The following is a 22067-nucleotide window of genomic DNA, read 5'->3' on the forward strand; positions in this document are numbered from 1 at the left end:
CCCCAAAAGTATATAATAATAAAATCAAGGATGAGCGGGCTCGGATTTCGCTAATCCGAGCCCACCCGAACAGTGCGGATCCGACGGGATCCGAGCACTGTTCCGGTACTTCCGCCCGCGAAAAAAATCCCAAACGAGGCCATGACATCCAAGTCTCGCGTCGGATCTCGCTAAACTCGGATGTCATAAATTCAAGTGGTAATGCCATCGGAGGCTCAGACTGAGTGCCATCTCCACAAGATTCCTACACTGGGACTGGTCTGGTGTAGAATGCTGCTTCCTCTGCTCCTGATACTGCTACTACCACAGTCTAAACCAGGTAAACACTGAGAGCATGAATGGAAGATGCAAGAGTGCTGTATAGTACAGCCTGTACTGTATTTTAAGAGTTTCAGTTACAAGCCTGCCAATTAATTACAGCATTTAAATCGGGATGCACACAAGAATTTATCTTGTATTTTAGGCACCTGCTCCCTTATATTTTTTTTTATTTTCAATTGACAATTATTGTAAGATGATTGTTTCAGATTCAGCACTGCTTTATGGACAACTGCAAAAGAAGTGCTCTAGAGTTAATGTTATAAACAGATTAACACAGGTGTAGTTGAACTTTAGCCGTAATGTGACTAAAATGTAATCAAACAACAAACAGGTCTGTGAACTGTCCCTGAACAGGCATACATAAGCACATTAGTACAAGCTTGAATGGATTGTGCGATTTATTGCTATTTTGTTAACTGAAATTTAGAAAAAGTATTTAAGAGTAAATTAATATTGATTGCTATTTAGTTCAATCACTTTTTAAAGAGCAATACTTTACATTGATGTATAACAGCAAGTTCTATTATGCAGTAACAATGCCATTTATGTTTTTCCAAAGGTTGCTAGTACACATTGTACACTATACTAACAAATTATGCAAATGCTTATTATTGCTGTTTATTTATTTTTTTGCCAGTTTGGTTGTATGTAAAGGCAATGTGGAATGAGAATAAGTTATATTATAACAATGCTAGCATGTTGGGGTGCACTATCAGATATTTTTGACCTTCTGGTTTATGTAATTAATGCAGCTTGTAATGATGTGATTTGCATTTCTCTTACTAGTTTATTGCATATTTGTATGACTTATGCAGTTTATTAAAATTACATTTACCAAAACTTTAGCAAAGGGACTTTCCCTTAACTGGTTCGACAGGTTTTGTGGGGGTCCAAACAAACCAATCATTTCAGCCACAGTTTTGTAGGCCCTGTCGCTGAAATGATTGGTTTGTTAAAGTGCGCATGTCATATTTCAACAACATCAGGGTGGGTGGGAAGGCCCAAGGACAATTCCATCTTACACCTCTTTTTTTGGCATTATGTGCTTTTTGGGACCTAGTTTTTCAAACTGCCATCCTGTCTGCCACTGCAGTGCCACTCCTAGATGGGCCACGTGTTTGTGCCGCCCACTTGTGTCGCTTAGCCTAGACATCCAGCTACCTCGGTGCAACCTTTTGGCCTAAAAACAATATTGTGAGGTGTGAGGTGTTCAGAATAGACTGGAAATTAGTGGAAATGATTGTTATTGAATGAGGTTAATAATAGTGTAGGAGTGAAAAAAAAATAAAAAATTTGATTTTAGCACTTTTTATGCTTTTTTAAAAATAAATCAGAACCCAAAACCCTAAATCAGAACCAAAACTCTTCGTCGAGTGTTTTGGCAAAACAAATCAGAACCCAAAACATCAAGCTAATCAGAACCCAAAACACTAAAAGTGGCCGGTGCACACCCCTAAATAAAATAAAAGTATAACATTCTAAATGCATAAAAGTTGAAACTCTGCACATCTGTAAGTTTTGGTAAGTGCTAACAAAGTCCACAAAATAATCAGGATAATGAAAGACTAAGGTAATACCTTGGGATCGAAGTTTACACTCAGAAGACCATCTTCAAGGTTACGTTTTATAAGTGGCTGGTCTAAGTTGAATTTGCAAACTTCATCCACTTTCGATATCCACTTCTCATAGGCCAAATCCTCATGTTGGTCTAGTAGGGTCATCATCTCCATATATTTCTGATAAATGGATGAGGCTTCTGGACTTTCCATGCTTCTAAAGGAGATAGTAAATGGCATATATAGATAAGTTATAATTTGCTGGAATGATCAATGCATCTTCTTAGAACACTAAATTATCAAAATCTTCAGAAAGTCAGTAACTACTCATGAAAGAAAGTTTGACATGAACAAGCCTGTGTTAACCACATGGACCACAAGGATGTTCCATTGAAACCTGGGTTAAACACAAACGTGCCAGATTGGAAACCTAGGTTAACTACAATAATGTCACATATCTAGTTATGTGCATAGTTCCCTGGAAATTTTAGTACTCTAAGGGGCATATTCAATTGTCGCGGGTTTCAGGGAGCCATGAGCTGAAATCCAGCAAGGAAAGTACCGTAATAACGTTTTTTCCCGCTCACTATTACCGTATTAACGGCAATAGTGCGCACGCCATGAGATTTTCAGCGTTTCTGCCGACAATTGAATATGCCTCTTAGGGGGGAATTCAATTAGCCACGTTACTTGCAAAAGTACCGCAGCGTTAAAACTATTACTGTTATTCCGGTAATTCTAACCCGGATTTCTGCTCGCAGCTCAGGGAGCTGCGAGCAGAAAGCCGGCGTTAAAGGTACCGTAATAACGGTAATTACCGTAATAACGGTAATAGTGCACAAGCCACGTTACTTTTTCAAGTAACACGGCAAATTGAATTCCTCCCTCAGATTAAGTTTCAATATTATCCTGTGACAATTCTATAGTGTTTTTTTCTCCACTAACAGGATAAACAAAATATTTAGGACCAAGATCACACGCTGTTCAAGAATTTCTTGTTCCAACTCTACAAATAAATAATATCACATAACCTACATAATTATAAAACTATTGCATCAGGCAACCTTACGGTTATAAGAATGGTTATTATAAGACAGCAGAGTAGAGGATCTCCAGTAGGAGAACAAACTTTATTTCACCAGTAACAATTTACAGGCAGTTACACAGCTGAACAATAGACAGTAAAAACAGCAGTAGTGGTGTTCAAAACCATGATCAATGGATGACTATGAGGACCACTCTGAGTACTCACTATCAGTACTCCTGGAGAATGCAAAGCAAAATACCACAGGAAGCTATGAAACTGCAGCAGATTGAGAGCTGGGCCAGGGTCCACACATCCAATGTTACTGCTAACAATCAGAGGATGTAAATGGCTCAACAAAAGCTAAAACTATATATAAAGCACCTTAAAATCCCCATTAATAAATATAATTTGCATTTTATTATAACTGTTTTGTTTCCACAGATATATAGTGAATCAGGAAAAAGGTGTCCTAGTACATTATAAGGAGGAGTACAGTTTATTATTATTGAAAATGTAATAGCAAACCAATATTACACATCTTCCCAAAAGGACCACATGCATTTATGCATATCCTATTGCCCCAAAAGCAGACGTGGAAGTATGGTTGCTATATACTGTATATATTATATTATAGTGTCATGTAATTATATATATTAGGTAGAGTCTTACTCATGCTGGATATATCTGAAATTTGACCACAATGTCTGTATCCGATCCTTAAGTTCCTTTGTCCATTTCAAGATGCCAGAAATTATTGGCATATTTTTGTGTACAACACAAGTTTCCATCTAAAGAACAAATAGAAAGTGTGGTATGATTATATATGATTTACTTTACAAGCATGTTATTTTATACATGGTAAAATGCATTATATTTGCAATGTACCTGTTTAATTTGCTCATCATATAACCTCTTGCATTTATTAAGTTCCTCACTGTACATTTGGAGAAGTATGAAATAGTTTGGGCTGAAAATTTCCAAAATCACCCGTCTTTCAAGAAAATAACCAGAGATGGCCAGCAACTGCAAAGAGACACGAGTTATCAATATCTTCATTGAAGATACAAAGTATCAGAGATTGTTAGTCCACAGTGATGCTAACTATTTGAATATTTTGTATGATGTTATACAACAAGGAGTACTGTTTGGCTATGATCATATACAGTATATGCTACTTACATATAAAACGGCAAATAGACATTTGTGATTTAATTCACGGCATTAGCTTGGTGTGGCTCACAAGAACTCTATGTCCAACCATGGATTAAAACCAGAGAGTGAGAGACTAACATACTCTGTTATCTTTTGACTATCTCTAAATTCTTGTGCTCTTCCCTTGATGTACTTATCTTTAGAGATCCAGCTATGTGTTATTAGCTGCAGATGAGTGCCCAATACCAATTTACACAGGTTGTAGAAGCTAAAACTTAATCTCTCTTTAAGTTATGAATACCCATCAATAATATCCAAAACAGACCCCTCACATTCCCTGTGGTTCTGTGGTATCTCAGGACATCTCCACTAGATGACAGGAGGATGAGCGGCTAGGCGAAGCATAAATGAAGGGTAATAAGGACACAGGCAACAGTCACATTCAACTATCATACTTACAGGATTGTGTTTTATGTAAATGAAGGGAAAGTATCAACATCTTTATAGAACCTTTTGGAAAGAAGTTAGGCCAATAAGAAAACTCCCTGATGTGAAATCTGTTTTTATTGGCTGTCATAAAACTTATCTCCATTGACACAGGGTGTCTGGTTCTGACATCACAGTGGAAGGGGCGCTGTGTGCACCTGAAGCATATATAAAATGTCAAGCTAAAATATTTGTTCACTTTTGGCAATCAATTTCGTATTGAGAAGTGTTCCAGCGAATTCAGACAGAAATCTGAACATTTGTGAGTGTAGCATTTTCTGTTGTTTAATCCTTTATATTTTACAAGAAACTATAATAAACTATCTTTGTATGTCATTTTTGTCAACTGTATTTTTGTATGTTAAGAATTGTGGAATTATGCTTTATATTAAACTACAGTTAATAGTTCATGTCTCTGTGTTCTTCTGAATTTACATCTGAGAATTAGCTTTGTATTATAACGCTACATAGCTGAAACAGGGGAGATCATTTGTGTTATGATAAACTCTGATTAAAGTAAGCTGTAACAGATTAGTTTGGATTGGGCAAGGAGAACCGAAGGTGTACTCTGAATGTCAGCTCTTTAACCAAAACCTTGTGGTGGCATGATTGGTAAGGCAAGAGAGTTTTAATCATTCTTAAATGGGCCAGGTGGTTGATTTTGAATTTTTGAGTAACGCTTTGTCCCACACACATTACACAGGATCAGGTAAGTCACTGATTGTTTCAGGTAGCATTTTTGTATGATACAATATCAAACTACTTTGAGGTCTGGACATGTTTGGATGTAGTCGCAGAAGGAAATGGAAGTTAGTAAATGGACAGTAATTATAAGTAATGTGATAGCAACCATCTTTTTAAAATAACTTGGGGTGTTCATATTATCCCCCCCCCCCCCTTCCTCCTTATGTTGTGCATAGACATGGTTAGTGGACACACAAATATTGGAAGTGTAATACTTCTTTATGTACTGTGTTGTGGCAGGAAGGTATAAAAATCTGACTTGGATTGCCAGCCTCACCAAAACACCCATCGCGCACTCATGAGCTCAAAATGAGAATCACTGTTTGCACATGTGATTATGTCTCAGTGACGACCCTTCTCATAGTCTGAAACATAGTATTGTTCTAATGTCCTACCGCATATATGGCATAGGATTACTATTGGTATTCCTGATAGTTTCCCGTTTATGAGGTTGTTGGAAGTCTACCATAGTGATCACATACTTATGTGTATTACTCAGTCTACTTTTCTGACTTAAAAGAAAGTATAAAGGTATTTTATCCACAGAAATCATCATATTCTATAGTGGCCATATTTATATGACTAAGTATATGTACTAACACATCAATTTATGTAAACATAGAACATTGACATAATGCAAGATAATATTTTTATATACCATATCAAGGATGTGCTGTGTTACTGTGTATCTGTATGTGTATTAACACTAAAACATTTCTTCCTCTAACAAACTACAAACCAGACTCATTAAAATACACAATTAATTGGTACTTTTCATTAGGCTAGATGTAGTTTGCCAGAAACAAGTCAGCATTCTCAGCCATGACTTAGGGGGAGGGGGACAAGGCTGGACAATGCACCATCATATTCAAAAGTACAGGAGATGCCACAAGGCACAACATATGAAGGCAGTCATGAAACAAGTAGTGTTATGGTATCATGTAATGTTCTGTTTTATTGACCCTGTCTGTCCATATCCAGTTTATACCTGTTATAAGCTTCAACTGCACCTACACATACAATAAATATAAATAAGCAGACTGTAAGACCACTTAAAAAACTACTAACAAATCATTAATGTTCTTTAGCTGCAGTTCTATATTTGCCAACATGTTGTGTTATCAGCCTGTGTTGAATTACAGCATTACAGGCATAAAAGGTGAAAATCTGAGGCTTTAAATGTGCTCACATAAAATTTCTTGGTGTAGGCTATTAATCCAACAGCCTCTGGTTGTTTGTGGAAATGCTGTTCTTGTTCGGATGGACTGAGTGTGTCAGTGCATTCTTTATACAATAAAATAACATAGCAGTTTACTAAGGTCCAGCAAGGTCTAGAACGAACATGCTACATTATATAGTGTATGTGCTTACTGTATGTACTGTACACTATGTATGATTATAAATAGGATTATGCACAATTTTGATGATAGATTCTCTGCAAAAACAGCATAAATCACCTATTTCACTAATTTATCTTATAATGGTTATCTTATGAAAATGTAACATACAATACCTTGAATGCAGATTCTAACCCAGAACAGTCTTTAAATGCAAGACATATCATTGTTGCAATCTGGGTCTCTAGATCCAACACTTTGGCCATGAACTCTGTGTAATCGCGTTCAAACTCCTGTGAAAGGTGGCAAAAATATTATTAAAATTGATACAATATAAATATGACAATGTCAAGACCTTGCAGCTATCCTGGCAGTTACCAAGTTATTGCATATGGCAAGAAGAAGAGAATAATGGTACACACTACAGAGACTTACTGCAGATGCGATTTCTGTAACGAGTTTACCAGATCTGAGCTCACCATCTATCATAACCATCTGCTGAAAATATTGTGGCTCTGCACACTCTATGGAGATCTGCTTACACTGCTGGTAGTGAGTGCATACACACTTCCACATTTGCCCTACATTGTTCCATCCCCGACAGTGATTTTTAGTCACCATATAAAATCAAACCAAGCAATACGATCTGCTTTGGTAAGATAAAACATGATTGTGGGAGTGCACATACTAATGCGATATCGGACAGTCATTTATCATGTGATTGGCACGATTATTGGTTGAAAAACTTGTAGTGTGTACCCAGCTTTAGAATAATCTTCAGAAGTGTGCCAGTATAATAAATATTGTAATATAATATGTATCACAACAATAGAGAGTGTCCCAAACCAGCACTCCATGTCTGCAGTGAGAACACACATGTAAGTGTTAAGTGTACTGTAGAGTTAATAAAATCTGACAATCGATTTACTGATAAGCCAAAATCTTTTTAAGCCCCCTTCCCCATAATAGTACTTTGGTGGAAGTCTAGCCCCTGGTACCTCCATCTTTTGATCTTTTCAGCAGGGTCCCAGTACTTCGCCTCAATTGGGAGCACTGCTGGTCAGATGCAGTAGCTATGATTGTGCGCTTGAGGAAGGAAAGATCCCATGCCCTTGGTTGAAATGATTGGATGGTTGTACGCCTGAACGGTCAGGAGCCAACTATCATTCCAAGCAAGTGCATCGGATCCCTACCTTCTCTGGCATGCATACATTGTTGCTGAAGCCTGTAGAAGTCCCTACTGGTTGGAAGTATCTGGACCCCAATAAATAAAACCCAGGGGAGTTAGAACACAAACATGTAATCATGGCCCCACCCAATACTGTGCAATGCAAAGACTTCCCTATTGAAGTGGGTTCAGGAGTGTACACTGCTCTCTTGGAAGTCCAGCAGAATTTCCAGAAATTCGGGAGTCTCCCAGACATTGCGGGAGAGTAGGCAAGTATGGTACTAGTATAAGGAACTAGGTCAGTTAAAAAAAGAATAAACAAATGAAAAAAAAAAGGTTAATTTAAAGTGGGAAAACTCTTTAAACAAAGCACATTATTATGCCTGTTATTTTATCACTTGCTTTAATTTTTTAATGTATATATAAAACATAGTTAATAGTTAGGCAAATAATTGTATTGCAAAGTAAATACTAGGTTAAACTGAGTAAAGCAAATTAAAACATTCCAAGACAGTTTCATAAAATGTACACTCATCAGGTTTTTAAAGAGTCATTTAAAATGCTTACAAAGGCAGGAGTGTAATTAAAAACACATACATGTATATCCAATATATAGGGGCATTGTTTAGTGTTAGGACAACCCTATTAGCAGAAGTGCCTTGATGGGGCAGGTGGCTTACCATATATTTGCAGATGTGTGTAACTGAGAATGCTGCATTTTTATGTACAAGCAACTCTTTTAAAAGGCAGTGTCTAGTTTCTCAAAAGACCTGGTTAAGCTCACCACCACTGTAGCTGCTACTATAGTGTGCAGTCACACAATATAAACTTTTTTTATATACAATATGCTGGAAATAAAACAATCATAATAAATGCCTGGGACACTGTGCTCAGAAGACTTAAAAAAAAATCCTGCACAAATTTCCTATATTTTGCCGAGCATATCTACAACAATACACCTCCACAAATATGTGTGGCAGCCAAGTCTCTAACATCGGATGGTTAGACCGAAAAGAGGTATCAAAATGATAAGTTATGGAAGGACGGCGCCTTCAGGTGTACAAACAGATAATTGTGTATATATAGTCAGTAAGCTCAGAGAGTCCAGAGAACATAAAATCCCAAGAAAAATAGTAATGCAGGTGGATATCAGCATATAGCAGCATATATCAGCAAATCAGGTGAGACACTGTGCAGATTAATAGTGTAGTAGTGTGCGTACCAGAAATAATTGTTTTATGTTCTCTGGACTCTCTGAGCTTACTGACTATATATACACACAATTATCTGTTTGTACACCTGAAGGCGCCGTCCTTCCATAACTTATCATTTTGAGATATATATATATATATATATATATATATATATATATATATATATATATATATATATATATATATATATATATATAAAAATAAATATATAAAAGACCACAATAGTCTTATAATGAATGTTATAAGAAAGTTGGCATCAAACTTTAACAAGCACAAAAAAAAAGTATATAAGTAGGGAGGCAATACCGTATTGGTGTAATCCGTTGGATCTAGTGTGCATTCTTGGAACACTTTGCACCTCACATCAAAGTCTTCATGAAGATGTATCACCTGTTCAGTCAACGTGTATCCCTTACTTCCTCCAAACTCTAGTTTTTCTAGTTTTTGAAATTCTATTGTTATTCGCAAAACATCCTAAAATAATGTACAAAAAACAGACGATTTATTGCTATCGATGCAAAGTGTGTAAAACAGCAAACAATATTATAGCAGTGAGTGGGTTTGTTAAAATAAGTTAAATTTAGGTTAATAATGTCATTATTTTAACACATCCACTCAATTCTGAAATATTTTTTGTTGTTTAATACCATTAGGCTGACTACTGCGCTTAGATATTGTATTGGTACAAGTTCAGTGCAAATTAAGTCACTACCATATCTGCAGAGTACGCAATTCCTAAATTTACAAAAACTGGTGCAGGGAGATGGTATAGATGGTATGTCAAGCTGTATTGTTATTTGTTACTGTCATTTTTCTAATGCAGTTAATAAAATGAATGCAAACATCTGACTTATAGCTATGGAAAACCCCAGATTTTCCTGCCACCAAATTTCACAAATGTCCTCCAAAAGTTTGGCCTTGAGTTGCTGCCCATTTAAATATCTGCAAGTCAGTCTTCTTTTTTAACTTTTTTTTTTTAATCTTGTACAGGTACTAAACTTAACATGTATATTTACATAATCAAGCTTCGATGCTCCTATTTTTCAGACTTTTTATTTACACCAATGTTGCAAATTAATAGTTTTTTACATATATTTTATACACTATTTATCATGAATAAAAATTGAACTATGATGAAATGAACAAAGTGCACTTACAAAGCCATAGCCAATAAAAGAATGTAGGTGGTTAAGCCTTGCTGTTCCCCCCTGCTATGCGTTTCGGATAGAATTCCTTCAACAGACAATTCAGAATATACAGAGTGTTCTTTAAATTGCCTATTGAAGGAAACTTGTCTGAAACCCATAGCTGGAGAACACCAAGGGTTAGCTCACTGCATACTAGTACTGTCTATGGCATTCTTATTTATATTGTGAATACAAATTGGATACGCTTGATCTATTGAAGTTCTTTTCTCTTTCAACGCCCTGCCTTCCTTATACAATACTGTGATTTTACTGTAGCAGTGTAGTGGTGTTTGCCCAGTGGTAGTAACAGAGGTTTCCATGAAATTATATGGTAGCTATGAGATGGCACTCTCTCCTCCTACATTAGAACATCCTCGTATTTCACCACAGTGTAATATTTTCAGTAATTCTGGGGCTCCTTGTGAAGGTGTTGATCTTCTAAACAGGGGGGGGGGGATTTGGTAGAGAAGATTGTTGGACTTAACCGATATACATATGTTAAAGTACTTATCCACCACGGTCTATCATAGGAAGACATGTCATCTTCCATATCCTCAGTCAATATGCTCTAATGCAGAGGTTTTCAATCTACTGGTCATCGGGTTTTGAAATGTGGGTCACCATAGTGGGTTTGTTTTGCAACACTATTGATTACTGCTAACAAGAAAAACTCATTCTTCATACTTCTGTAAACATTAATTCTCTTTTAAGAAAAATAATATACTTAATATCAGGGGTAGAAAAGTGCCTCGCCAGTCTCCATAACAAATTTGGAAGGGGCCAGGCAACGCAGCTCTATCCTCCCAGTCCCCCTGCTCTGCACTCAAATGAACAGTTTCGGTGGATATGTTCTTACAGAAGAGGCCTCTGTTCTACTCTTAAGAGCCTGCAGTTCTGTCAGTGCATAATTTATAGACTAGAGCAAAGTAATTCAAAGTGAACAGTAATATGCAACATTTAATCAAACTACCTCTCAGTGCCTGTGCCCACTCTTAAAAGGTTAGAAACCTATGCTGTAAAGCACTATATTCAATACTTAAATAAATAAAAATTATACTTTAACGTGTGCATCAGTCTATTGATGCACTATATGAACGTGAAAATTTTATCTATTAAAACAAACTCTGAATTTCTACAAATTTAAATATTTATAGAAAATGGACTGTGAATACTTTATATTCACTACCATTTTCTAGAATTAGATATTAAATAGATCCAAGCATTACAATACAGAATATGTGTTACCTTTCATCAAATAATAGAAAATAAAAAAAGTGTGAACCAGGAAATTATAATTTGTTGCTTTAAGGTTCAAAGCCTTAAAATATAATATCTATCCATCTATCTAATTGAACATAATTGTTGTGGTCACTGACTGTGTCAAATGGGAATAATTATAGTAATAATTATAATAATTACAAGTGTATTATTTTAAGTAGAATTTAGGTCTTATATAAGGAGAGAAAGTAGTGTTTTCCCTTCATTTGCAATTCATAGCATACCAACGTATTTATAGTGCTCAAATCTGAATAGGACACAATTAGAAGAATTAAATACCTCAATCTTCATTAAGCGCTCAAGAAATCTGTCATATCTAGCAAACACAAGTTGAGAGCGAAAATCCCAAGATTTAAATTCATTGCTATCCCGGTAAAATGACCCCAGATTGCTTCTGTGACTTTGAAATGAATGCTTGAAGCTCCTGATGACATTCAGTGCAATTTGTACATGTTCCAGTGCTTCCTCCGTTTCCTCTTTGAAAAGATCTTCCGGTGAAAGGTACAATTTTGCCTAGAATTTAATGAGCGATAATCAGACTTGTACTGGAAAAGGAACATAAAAAGGTCACATTCTGCCAATTAATAATATTGTATAGTTAAATAAAACACTATCACAACAAATCTGCTGCATTAACACTGTCACAAAACAGCTTATATCTTTGGTGATTTTTGGAACAGTTTGTTTCGGATCCCCAGTCTTTGCAGGTCATAACCAAAACCTTTACAATCAATAATAACTGATTGGATGGCATATGAATAATTAAATCAACAATCCCATGAAAAAAAAAATATATATATATTTTTTTTAAACATAAATCACTGTGGCAGGCTATAAGAAGAATGTTGATATTTACAATTTTCCTTGGTTTGTTTCTACAGGCTGCTATTAAGGATTTATAATTGTGCAGAGTGTCATGGACTACCATGGCAGCCACAGTCACATTGCACATGATGTAGTGAACAAAGATGCTTTGGAACGCCCCTCTGAGCCCGATGTATTGTGAAATCCTCCCCTTGCTCCCTCCCTCTTCTGCCTTCCCATGGCATGTTAAGAGCTGTGAGCCTGTGTCTGTGTATATTGATATAATGATTTTAGGAAGAAAAACAACCATCAGATGCATGACTAAAATGGTACTTAACTTGCAATTTAAAGAATGAAAAAATCTTCTATGGGGGATTGTTGCTTAAATAATTCTCTCTTCTGTACACAGTAAAATTGGATACAGTGTGGATTGTTCAATCCATTTCCAAAATAGTGGAAATTTAGAATATAAATTACTTGTTCTATTTTGATGATACAGCAATCTGTAATGTTAAAATACAACCATACCAAAATATGACCAGAAGTAACCAACCTCTGTTGTGGAATTACCCCTGCAGTATTGGTTTGCACAGTCTGGCACAATGCCACAAAATCAAGCACGAAAGAAAAATAAATGTCCTTTGTACTAAACTTTCCTAAACCATAACATTTTCAACAAAACCATCTGGCAATGTAAATTAAGAGGTTAGCTTTGATATATTTTATTGAGAACTAAAACATTTCCATTTCAATACACGTCATTCATTTTAATGTATTACTCTAGCCAAGGTTTTCAAATAGATTGTATACAAAACATTAGACGGTACCTGATCAATGAGCAAGTTACAGAACTCCTGTAGTAGAACAATGATCCGTGCAGGTGTGTTGTAAAATGAGGAGTGACTCCAAATCAGACAGATGGTGTGGAACAGTGGAGGAATTAGAACATGAATCTGAGGGAAATCCGTTTCCTCTAATAGCCTTATTAGTGGTCCTAGTGTTCTCAGATGTACGTCAATATCTTCAGCTTCAACAAGTGCTTAAACAAACATGTATTAATGACATTAATGCATGGCAATACTTCAAAACTAGAGTACATCGATTCAGCGAGTAGACAGCTAGTGCAAATTTTATCCACCATTATTATCCTGTTGAATATACTAGACCATCTATATATACATTCTAAAGGCAATTTTAAGTCATTTTTTAGGGGACTGTGATCACTTATTAAATTAATTACACTGAGTTTCACCCCAAATATACACTATGGTCTTTGTTTTGCTTCTTCTTCTCTTTGAAGTACCTACTGCTAAGGATGAGAATGGATCATTGAAACACCATTAAGCATTAAGAGGTATAATTCTCCATACACAGGTGAGTAATTCATAACAAATTTACTAATTATCATATTACACCATGGTATACACGACTGTGTTTTTTTTTTAACTCTTATAAATCAGATTTTAGAGCAATCATCTTAGCTATTCCAATATTACACTTTGGAAGAACTACATTAGTCATTGGAGGGAACAGTGTTTATTGCAGGCTCTCAAATGTCTACTTTATTAGGCGAGTTCCCTATAAACATGGTGTGATATAATGATAAATGCTATATTAGTTTCTACTCTTATGGTTTCTGTGTTGGATTTTTTTGAATCTTAACCTAATTTGAAGCTAGTAGATGTATTGTGGTTTGTTTGAGGCAGTTTCTTTTAATGTGCCTCATCTATTTTTAGTTTTTCTATTGGGAAGTAATGATCTCATTGCAAGTTATGTTTATGGTACAGGTCATGTTTGGGCAGCCCAGAGCAATGCTCATTGGATGTCATGCAGTTAAAATTTTTCTTGTCAGTCCTGCAGGAGGGAAGGGCATTTAAGGTTGGCATAATGTGTGAATCTTTTGGTTTTTTTAAATTAAAGTTAAGGAGTATCCAAGCCATAGAAGCAAAAACCGATATTCAATAACTGATCTTACAACGTATTCCATAGCTTGATCTTTGTAAGAAAAATCCATAAAAAAAGACTGAATTTCTGTAATGCAAAAATGACCAAATATTGTTTACTTGAAATTAAAGAAATGGTTCTGTGAAGACGTTTTCCCATTATATATTTTGTCAGATTGGCACATTCCCTATAATAAGTCAGTCAGGAATAGTAAAATAATGTGGTCTATGAAACCCTAAATAAGTCTCTTTCTAGGCACAATTCACAAAGGCCCTCAAAAAACCTGTAAATGTTTTCTGTCAGGACATTCATTCATACGATTATAAAATGGCCAGATAAAGTCTAAAAAGAAATCCTGAAAAGTATCATGTGTTGAGACACACATCATCTGGCTCCATACGGGACAAGCTTGCACTTTTCAAGGCTTTATTGCTAAGTTGCTAGGCAGACAAAAAGACCTGTCATAAAACTCAAGCAAAATGACCCGAAAGGAAACACCCTGTGGTGCTGAAGTGGTACGAGGTAAACAATGGTGCAGTGCCAAAGTCAGTTCTGTAAAAAAAACACTTCCAACAAAAGAAACATACAAGACTTTCAAGGTCTACAAAGTACTTACTCCGGATGGGAGCTCATTATTAAATACTTCCATCACAGAGCAAAACAGTGGAAACATGTTTGAAATAAAGGTGCCAAAATCTTTTTTTCAAAGATATATTTTTATTTTCTTGATGGCCTTTAATTGGGTAATGACCTTCCAATAATTTCCTTCACAGTATGAATCTTATTGTGTCTATCATACTAATGTTAAACTCAATTAGATAATTACTGTACAAAAAAAGTTATTTCTTGTACTTTGGACACTGAATTTAGATGTACAAGATGTTTGAGACGCAATGAATTGCCCAGAATCACAAGAAACAGACTTGGATATGCAAAATGTTAAAATGGACCTAAAAGAGACTTTAAAAGTAGCCTCACGCAACACATGTCACAATGAATGCTTTGGTTCAGCATCAGACATTTCAGAATGTGACAAATAAATTTTTATAGCTCCAAAATTCTGGAATAAACATTTTGATTAAACATAAGAATTGTGTTGTGGGAGTCTACTTAGGCATTACTTAGGTTTCTCCTCATACATCAAAGGGTGTCACACCAAAGACCCAGGCTGAGAATCTCAAACACAGTGCCCCAGACATATTTATAGTGGCAGCATACTAAGTTTTATACTAATTTTAAAAATCTATTATGGGCACAATAATATCCTAAGAACGTGACCCAAGTCAGTAAAACACCCCAAACTCCAACACCCCAGTTAAGGCTGCCCTGGCTTTCCCATTCACTCACTTGCTGGGATCCCACCAGCAGTAAGCAGCACCCACTGTTGGCACTTCTACACTAGAAGGCCCGCAGTACCACCTGATGTTGGGTGTGGAGGCTGGCAGTGCACATCAACATCACAGCACTGAGAGTCAATCGTCCAACCAGCAAGACCACACTGAACAATACTGGCTGCTGAGAACAGATAGCGGGAGGCAGTGCCGGAGCAGCCCTACTTTCCAACAGCACTGAGAGTCAATCATCCAACCAGCAAGACCACACTGGACAATACTGGCTGCCGAGAACAGATAGCGGGAGGCAGTGCCGGAGCAGCCCTACTTCCCAACAGCTCATACCAGCAGAACCTGCTGTCTTATAGAAGACCACAGCAGCCAATTTAACAGGGCCCTTGCCCCTGTAATAACCTACTTCCAGGCAGAAAACACCAGGGTAAAGTCCTGTCCCAAAAGTTACAGATCAGCAATATCCCCTTCATACCTTAAGAGGGTCCCCTCCCAGTGAGCTACCACTCCCGCACAAGCTAAATAACAAAAAAGAAGGCTGAATATCTTAAACCTGGAGAAAAATACTTCTTCTGAGATGATGTTTCATTTTCTATACTGGGAAGAGAGGACAAAATGAAGCCTAGGCCCAAGGCGGTTGTGGATGATTAACTTTATGTGGTGCTCCCCATGCCTGGTGGAACTGTCCAAAATCAATTCACAGTCACTTCCTATACAAGTAATATTAAAGAATAGCTTCCACTAGAGCAATAGAGCGGGAAATGCCTTACAAAAACAAAAAAGCAGTCTAGTCCTTGATTTGGACAAACTCCACACTGGGTGTTGGCGACAAGCTGTCTTTTATGCATCCCCCCCCCCCCCCAATACAAGATAAGGGTCTTCCCACCAGTGGATGAGCCAAGGCCATGTCCCTTAGGCACAATTTTTCAAATAGTCAAATTACTGTTTTGCAAGTCCTATAGGCTTCTATCTTTCCAACCACTCCCCCCCCCCCAATTCTCAGCTCCCTAAGCACATACCCACCTGACTTAATATAAAGTCGTCTCCATAGATTAGACTACCCAAAAAAGAGCACTTTCCCCATTAATAAAAACAAAATCCCTTTTCCTGTATAGACCAATCAGCAGTTTACTTCATAAAATATATTCTTATTACTCCCACTATACCCAAACATGGCCTCTTGGTGCCTAAACTAGTCCCTATTACTATACCCTTCTATTATGGCTGAAATCAAAACAGCAATATAGGACTGCTTGACTCTTAGCTCACAGGACATCTCCTCTTAGAGTAGCAGTTATCCCCAAACTGGGCAGTGACTCTAAATTTGTGCAGCTCCTTATGCCCCATATTATTCTTAATCATCAACTTGAAATTACTTGGTAAAGCCTAACGATTAGACTTAAACTCCGACCCACGAGATTCCATCATTACCCAGATGGCTTTATTACCGTATCCCTTACCTGAACAACTTTCATGTCAAACGTCATGATACAGTTGACACTGTCCTTCTAATTTGCTCAAAACCACAAATACACAAAAAGGTCTGAAATACTTGGACTGTTGTATTGTTTATTGTAATTAAATATTATACTGTAGTTCTTATTATATATATATATATATATATATATATATATATATATATATATATATAATTATAATTTGTATTCTCTTTATTATGTGAATACAGCAAGAAAACAGTCCAAGTATTTGAGACATTTTGTACCATTGTGGTTTTTGAGGTTTCATTCTCTTTTAAACCCTGAAAAGTAATATTATGTATAGAGTTAGATTTCTGTGTTATTCTGCAGCGCAGGCCATAAGAAAACATATGAACAGTGTCTGCTACTTCTTTGCCTACTCTGCATCATATTTTTAGACCTTTATAAAGCTAACTGTGCCCTCAAAGACATCAAACTCTGGTTCCAGTGATTTCACTTGCTATTAGGTTATGATCCCAAGTTATTGTGTTGAGAGACAATTGTCAACTCTCAATATGATTGACAGGAGAGCTCTGGGAGGAGATAAAGAGATGATGAAGACGAGAAGAGAAACAATGGCAATGTCAACAGCGAGCTGCACAAGCCACCTACCTAGCACCATCATAGACCGCCATTAATATAATTGAAAATATTTAAATTATATAAGTACCAAGGAAAAATCATTAACCTTTTATTATTTAACCGTTATTTATGCAGCTTTTTACAGAGAATATTTAAACACTCTCGTCAATCCTTGCCCTAGTGGAGCTTACAATTTCTATCCCGTACCACACAAACACACTTGAGTTAATTTCGTCAGAAGCCAATTAACCTGTGGGATAAAAATGGAGCACTTGGAGGAGATGCACAGAGACACGGGGAGATCATATAAACTCCCCACAGATGGTGCATGGCTTGGAATCAAACCCATGGCCCCAGGACTGTGAGGTAGCAATGTTAGCCACTGTGCCACCAAGCACAAAGTTAAATCTATTTAAAGGCAAAAGTAATCTTTAATTAGCTATAATCATTGGATCCCATTTATAAAATGTCATCCTTAGAAATGTTCTAAGGATATATAGAATATACCTGCAAAAATGTGAATTCAAGAAGAACTTATGTACTTACCATTTTTTACCTCAACAATTATGGTTTGCAAAGTCGGGTAGTAACTGCTTTCTTTCTCCTTCAAGACGGCAGCCATTTTCTGAATGACAGGTGCCTGAAGCTGAAAGGTGAAAGACAGATGAACATATTTAACTTTTTGTGTTTTACAAAATATATACAAAATTATTCAGTGCAATTACTGTATACAAACACTGTTAAAAAAACCAAAACAGATTTTTTAAATTGATAAACGTATTAGGTATTGTCACAAAAGATTGCAGCCTAAAGTGATAAAGTCAAACATGAGCTCAGATTCAGGAAACTCAAAAATCCTCATTTCATAAATATGCGGAAGAACAGCAAATTTTATTGTGCAAAAATGTGCTCATTTGTCTCCCTTGCGTTCACACAAAATCAATCTCCGTCCCTTGTGTGCACCATATCCCTGTGCATATGCTCTGCATGACTGTTTGCGGGATTGTGGGCTAAAAACAGCTAAAATGAAAATGTGTTTGGTGGAATAATGGTTACCTCCCAACTCTCCCAATTTAGGTGGGAAATACCCAATTTGTGTCTGTTGCATTTCAAGGGTGTTTTTATGAAAGGGGACGGTTAAGGGTAGTCTTGCATTTCTAAAGTACTAGGAATATCCCTGGGAAGTGGCACTACCCACATGGTCAAACAATGCCCCCAATGCACCACAGACTCCAAAGGAATCAATGTTGGGAGGTATGAAAATTGTAAAGTCACTTCAAAGTTGAGAATATTTTCACTTTTAAATTGTTCTCCTAAAATTGTCAGGCGCCGTCTCCATACTGGAGATGGATGCCTGCACCTTCTCGTCAGCCACATCCCATTGCCTAGCAACAGGACGCTCCTTTTTCCTTCACGCAATGCTCTGTTCAGTCGCGTCCCGTTGCTAGGCAGCCGGACGTTATCTCTGCTCACCTGCCAGCGGTCAGCATGCCTGACCGCCAAATCTCCATCACCTAATCAGGATGCACCTAATGGTTCATAGAGCACCATCTGACACATGTTGGGTGACAGAGTATTGGTGCACTCCTGCTACGGCATTTCTGATCCAGTGTTCTTCGGTTCTAACCCGGATTCCTGATACTATTCTCCTGTGTTTCGTTTTGGTACATCGCTGCCCGGCTGGTTTGACTATTTGGCTTGACCTGACTTCTCTCTGGAACCTCCCTGTGTATCGCACCGGTCGTTTGGCTTTGACCTGGACTGCCTGACTACTACTGTCTACTACTGTCGCTACACTGGTGACTGTTTTGGAGAGCTGCAACCTGCGTACCCTCTGCAGCTAAGCCCAAACTCCCTTGCGAGGGTCCCTGGTGAATACTGGGGGTACGTTAAACTCAACGCCTCCCTGTTCAGTTGCGCCAATACTGGTTAGCGGCCATCTCTGAAATTCCATGACAAAAATACAGTACATTTATTATATATGTGTGTGTGATTGAATGGTCTCACTACATTGTGAATTATGCATATTAGAACATGCTTTCCTGCATAAAATAATCGTGGAGGGAGCAAAAGACATCGCTCTGAAACCGTAGGCTAACATCCAAGGCACCTCTAGGGACGTGTGAAGATACGGAACATGAAATCTTGGTTTTACCATGTGGGCACAATAAGTGGTACATGAGTGTGCCTAGCCTACACTTAGCAGTAAACCAGTCCACTTCAACAAGCTCCAAAATTGTTAATTTCTGTACTACTAGCACATGATGCCATCATGACCTGCTAATCTAGGTCTTCTCATAAAATGTGGGAGTATTCCTGCAAAAATAGCCACAAAACATCACAGAACTGCATTTGAGCTGGGATTATGCAGTTTTGTAAATATGCCAGAGGCAAACGAGGAAGGGTTATTCTGCCTTTACTGCTTAAAATTTAAAAACATACAAAAGATATTTAAAGGGATACCATGATTTCTATGTTTTATTCTTTAAAATATAGTGGACTGTTTGCTATCAGTGTTACAACAATAACATCTAAAATGTTAATTCCTGCATGTTATTGATTTGGAGTCAGTGTTCAAATCAATAGTGATTCTACAAGAGCAGCTAAGACTATGTTTATGTTATATTTAACTCAGCGATGGGAATATACTGTATATTTAACTCAGTGAACAGGTTGCCCTAGGGCCACATGCACTCCTTCGAGCCTTTACCTGCGCCCCCTCAGCTCCTTCCTAATTTAATGTCATATCTGTTTGTTATAGCTTGTAAACCATGTTTATCTGACATTATAATGCCTACTCTTACATTATCACAGATATGCTTTTTTTAAAAAAAAATTATTTAATGTATTGGTTTTACTTATTACTAAGAGTAGGGGTAATGTGTAGCTTTTTGAAGGTTAGAAGGCAGCCAATGCAGCCCCCTGAAGTCTATCAGGTTGCCTATCACTGATCCAACTCTATGGACTCATGCTACATAGGCTATATACAGTTAATTAATAATAATACCAAGTTAACTGATTTTTGTTTTTTTAAAGCATAGTTAAAAGCTGCTGGTCATTGACTTTATTGCAGACAGTAGGTTGTCACTCGCAAGAAGGCCAACTTTAAAAAAAGTGGGCAAAATGTCAGTGTTATTTCAGGTCTGTAATTGACACAAAACCTTTGCACAATGCAAGTTGATTTGTAACAGTAAAAACAAATACTGTAGACAGACAAACTACAACAGAATGATTCCATGAAGAATAGTAAGTAAGCATTGGTATAGAGAGAGAGTCAGTTGGATGGGTGTATATAGATTTCATAATACAATGCTCTAGTATATTGACTTAGTGAATATTAAAGAATGACATTGATCCAAGGTCATGTTCAGCATGAGTACGCATAGGCGCACAAGGAGAACTTCAGATTTAAATTTTTGTACCCATTTCTTAACCCAGCTTACAGAGCTGCCTCTGCCAGAGCTCTCCGGGCTGTTGGATAAAGTAATCTGTTTGCTTAAGTAATTAGTACCATTGAAATAGTCTTTCAATAAAGAAAGAACATTTTTTCATTGTTCCACAAATATTTCTGTGTGCAGTTTGCATGTAGTACAAGAAGAAAATGTGGAATACAAGAGCCCGAATGCCTTGTGCATTCAACCACAAACATGAAAGCATAAGTAATTTCCAACTTAAATACAGGTAGAAAATCCTGGGAGTTGAACAATCGTACATCTGTTTGATCAGGACATAAATAGACTCTACCTAAAGACAACAGACTTATATAAAGATGACCACTCTCTTTAAGAAAATTAAAAGGCAACTATCAGTAAGATGGGACATGCTTTACATACCTGCTCATATATGCCAGCAAGATTTTCCCGTCTTTCTTTCCAGAAATCAAGCTCTGATGATGGACCTGGATTAAGGCCTTTTAAAAGAGGCTGTGAAGAATCTGTTTCAATTACATCTCGAATCTGATAGGACCATTTGATCAACATTGATTCAAATGCATGAAGTGCGCCTCTATCAAATACATAGTCCCTACAAAAACAAAAAATTACAATTATCTTGAAATCGTGTATCACTGTCATAGATCTGATTGTATAGTATATTAGTAAAATCCCAACATAAACAAAATATGATGAATTTTAACCTACAGCCATGTTCGTATGATAGAAGACCTTTCTTCCTTTTCTTTATTATCATAGATACATCAACAGGTATTAAAAATCAGCATTTTTTTTTTTATGAACAATATGATAGTTTTTGACTAAAGGGTTCAGAAATTTTTCTTATCTATGGACGCAAATTGATCACTCAATTCAATAAAAATTTATTCAATAAATCTTTGCACCTGTTTGTGTAGCTCTAAGGAACAGGAAACATTGTGCCCTTGTGATTGGTTTGTTGGGCACATCCATGTAATCTTTAGATCTACCCAATCTGGTCATACATATGTTTTGG

At 36.8% G+C, this 22067-nt stretch overlaps 1 protein-coding gene across 1 annotated transcript in view; it reads right to left on the reverse strand.

Moving 5' to 3' along the window:
* DNAH11 (dynein axonemal heavy chain 11) overlaps positions 1-22067 on the reverse strand; it is a 168513-nt gene that overhangs the window by 143669 nt on the left and 2777 nt on the right. The window contains exons 3-11 of the mRNA XM_075214347.1: positions 21455-21644; positions 18168-18267; positions 13102-13313; positions 11750-11983; positions 9312-9479; positions 6800-6916; positions 3790-3927; positions 3574-3692; positions 1899-2094 (exon numbers count right to left, since the gene is read on the reverse strand). Of these exons, the coding sequence (XP_075070448.1) occupies positions 1899-2094; positions 3574-3692; positions 3790-3927; positions 6800-6916; positions 9312-9479; positions 11750-11983; positions 13102-13313; positions 18168-18267; positions 21455-21644 (1474 nt within the window). The remainder of the gene's footprint in view (positions 1-1898; positions 2095-3573; positions 3693-3789; positions 3928-6799; positions 6917-9311; positions 9480-11749; positions 11984-13101; positions 13314-18167; positions 18268-21454; positions 21645-22067) is intronic.

Source organism: Mixophyes fleayi, chromosome 5 (assembly GCF_038048845.1).
Source record: "Mixophyes fleayi isolate aMixFle1 chromosome 5, aMixFle1.hap1, whole genome shotgun sequence".
In the NCBI taxonomy this organism is placed as follows: domain Eukaryota; kingdom Metazoa; phylum Chordata; class Amphibia; order Anura; family Limnodynastidae; genus Mixophyes; species Mixophyes fleayi.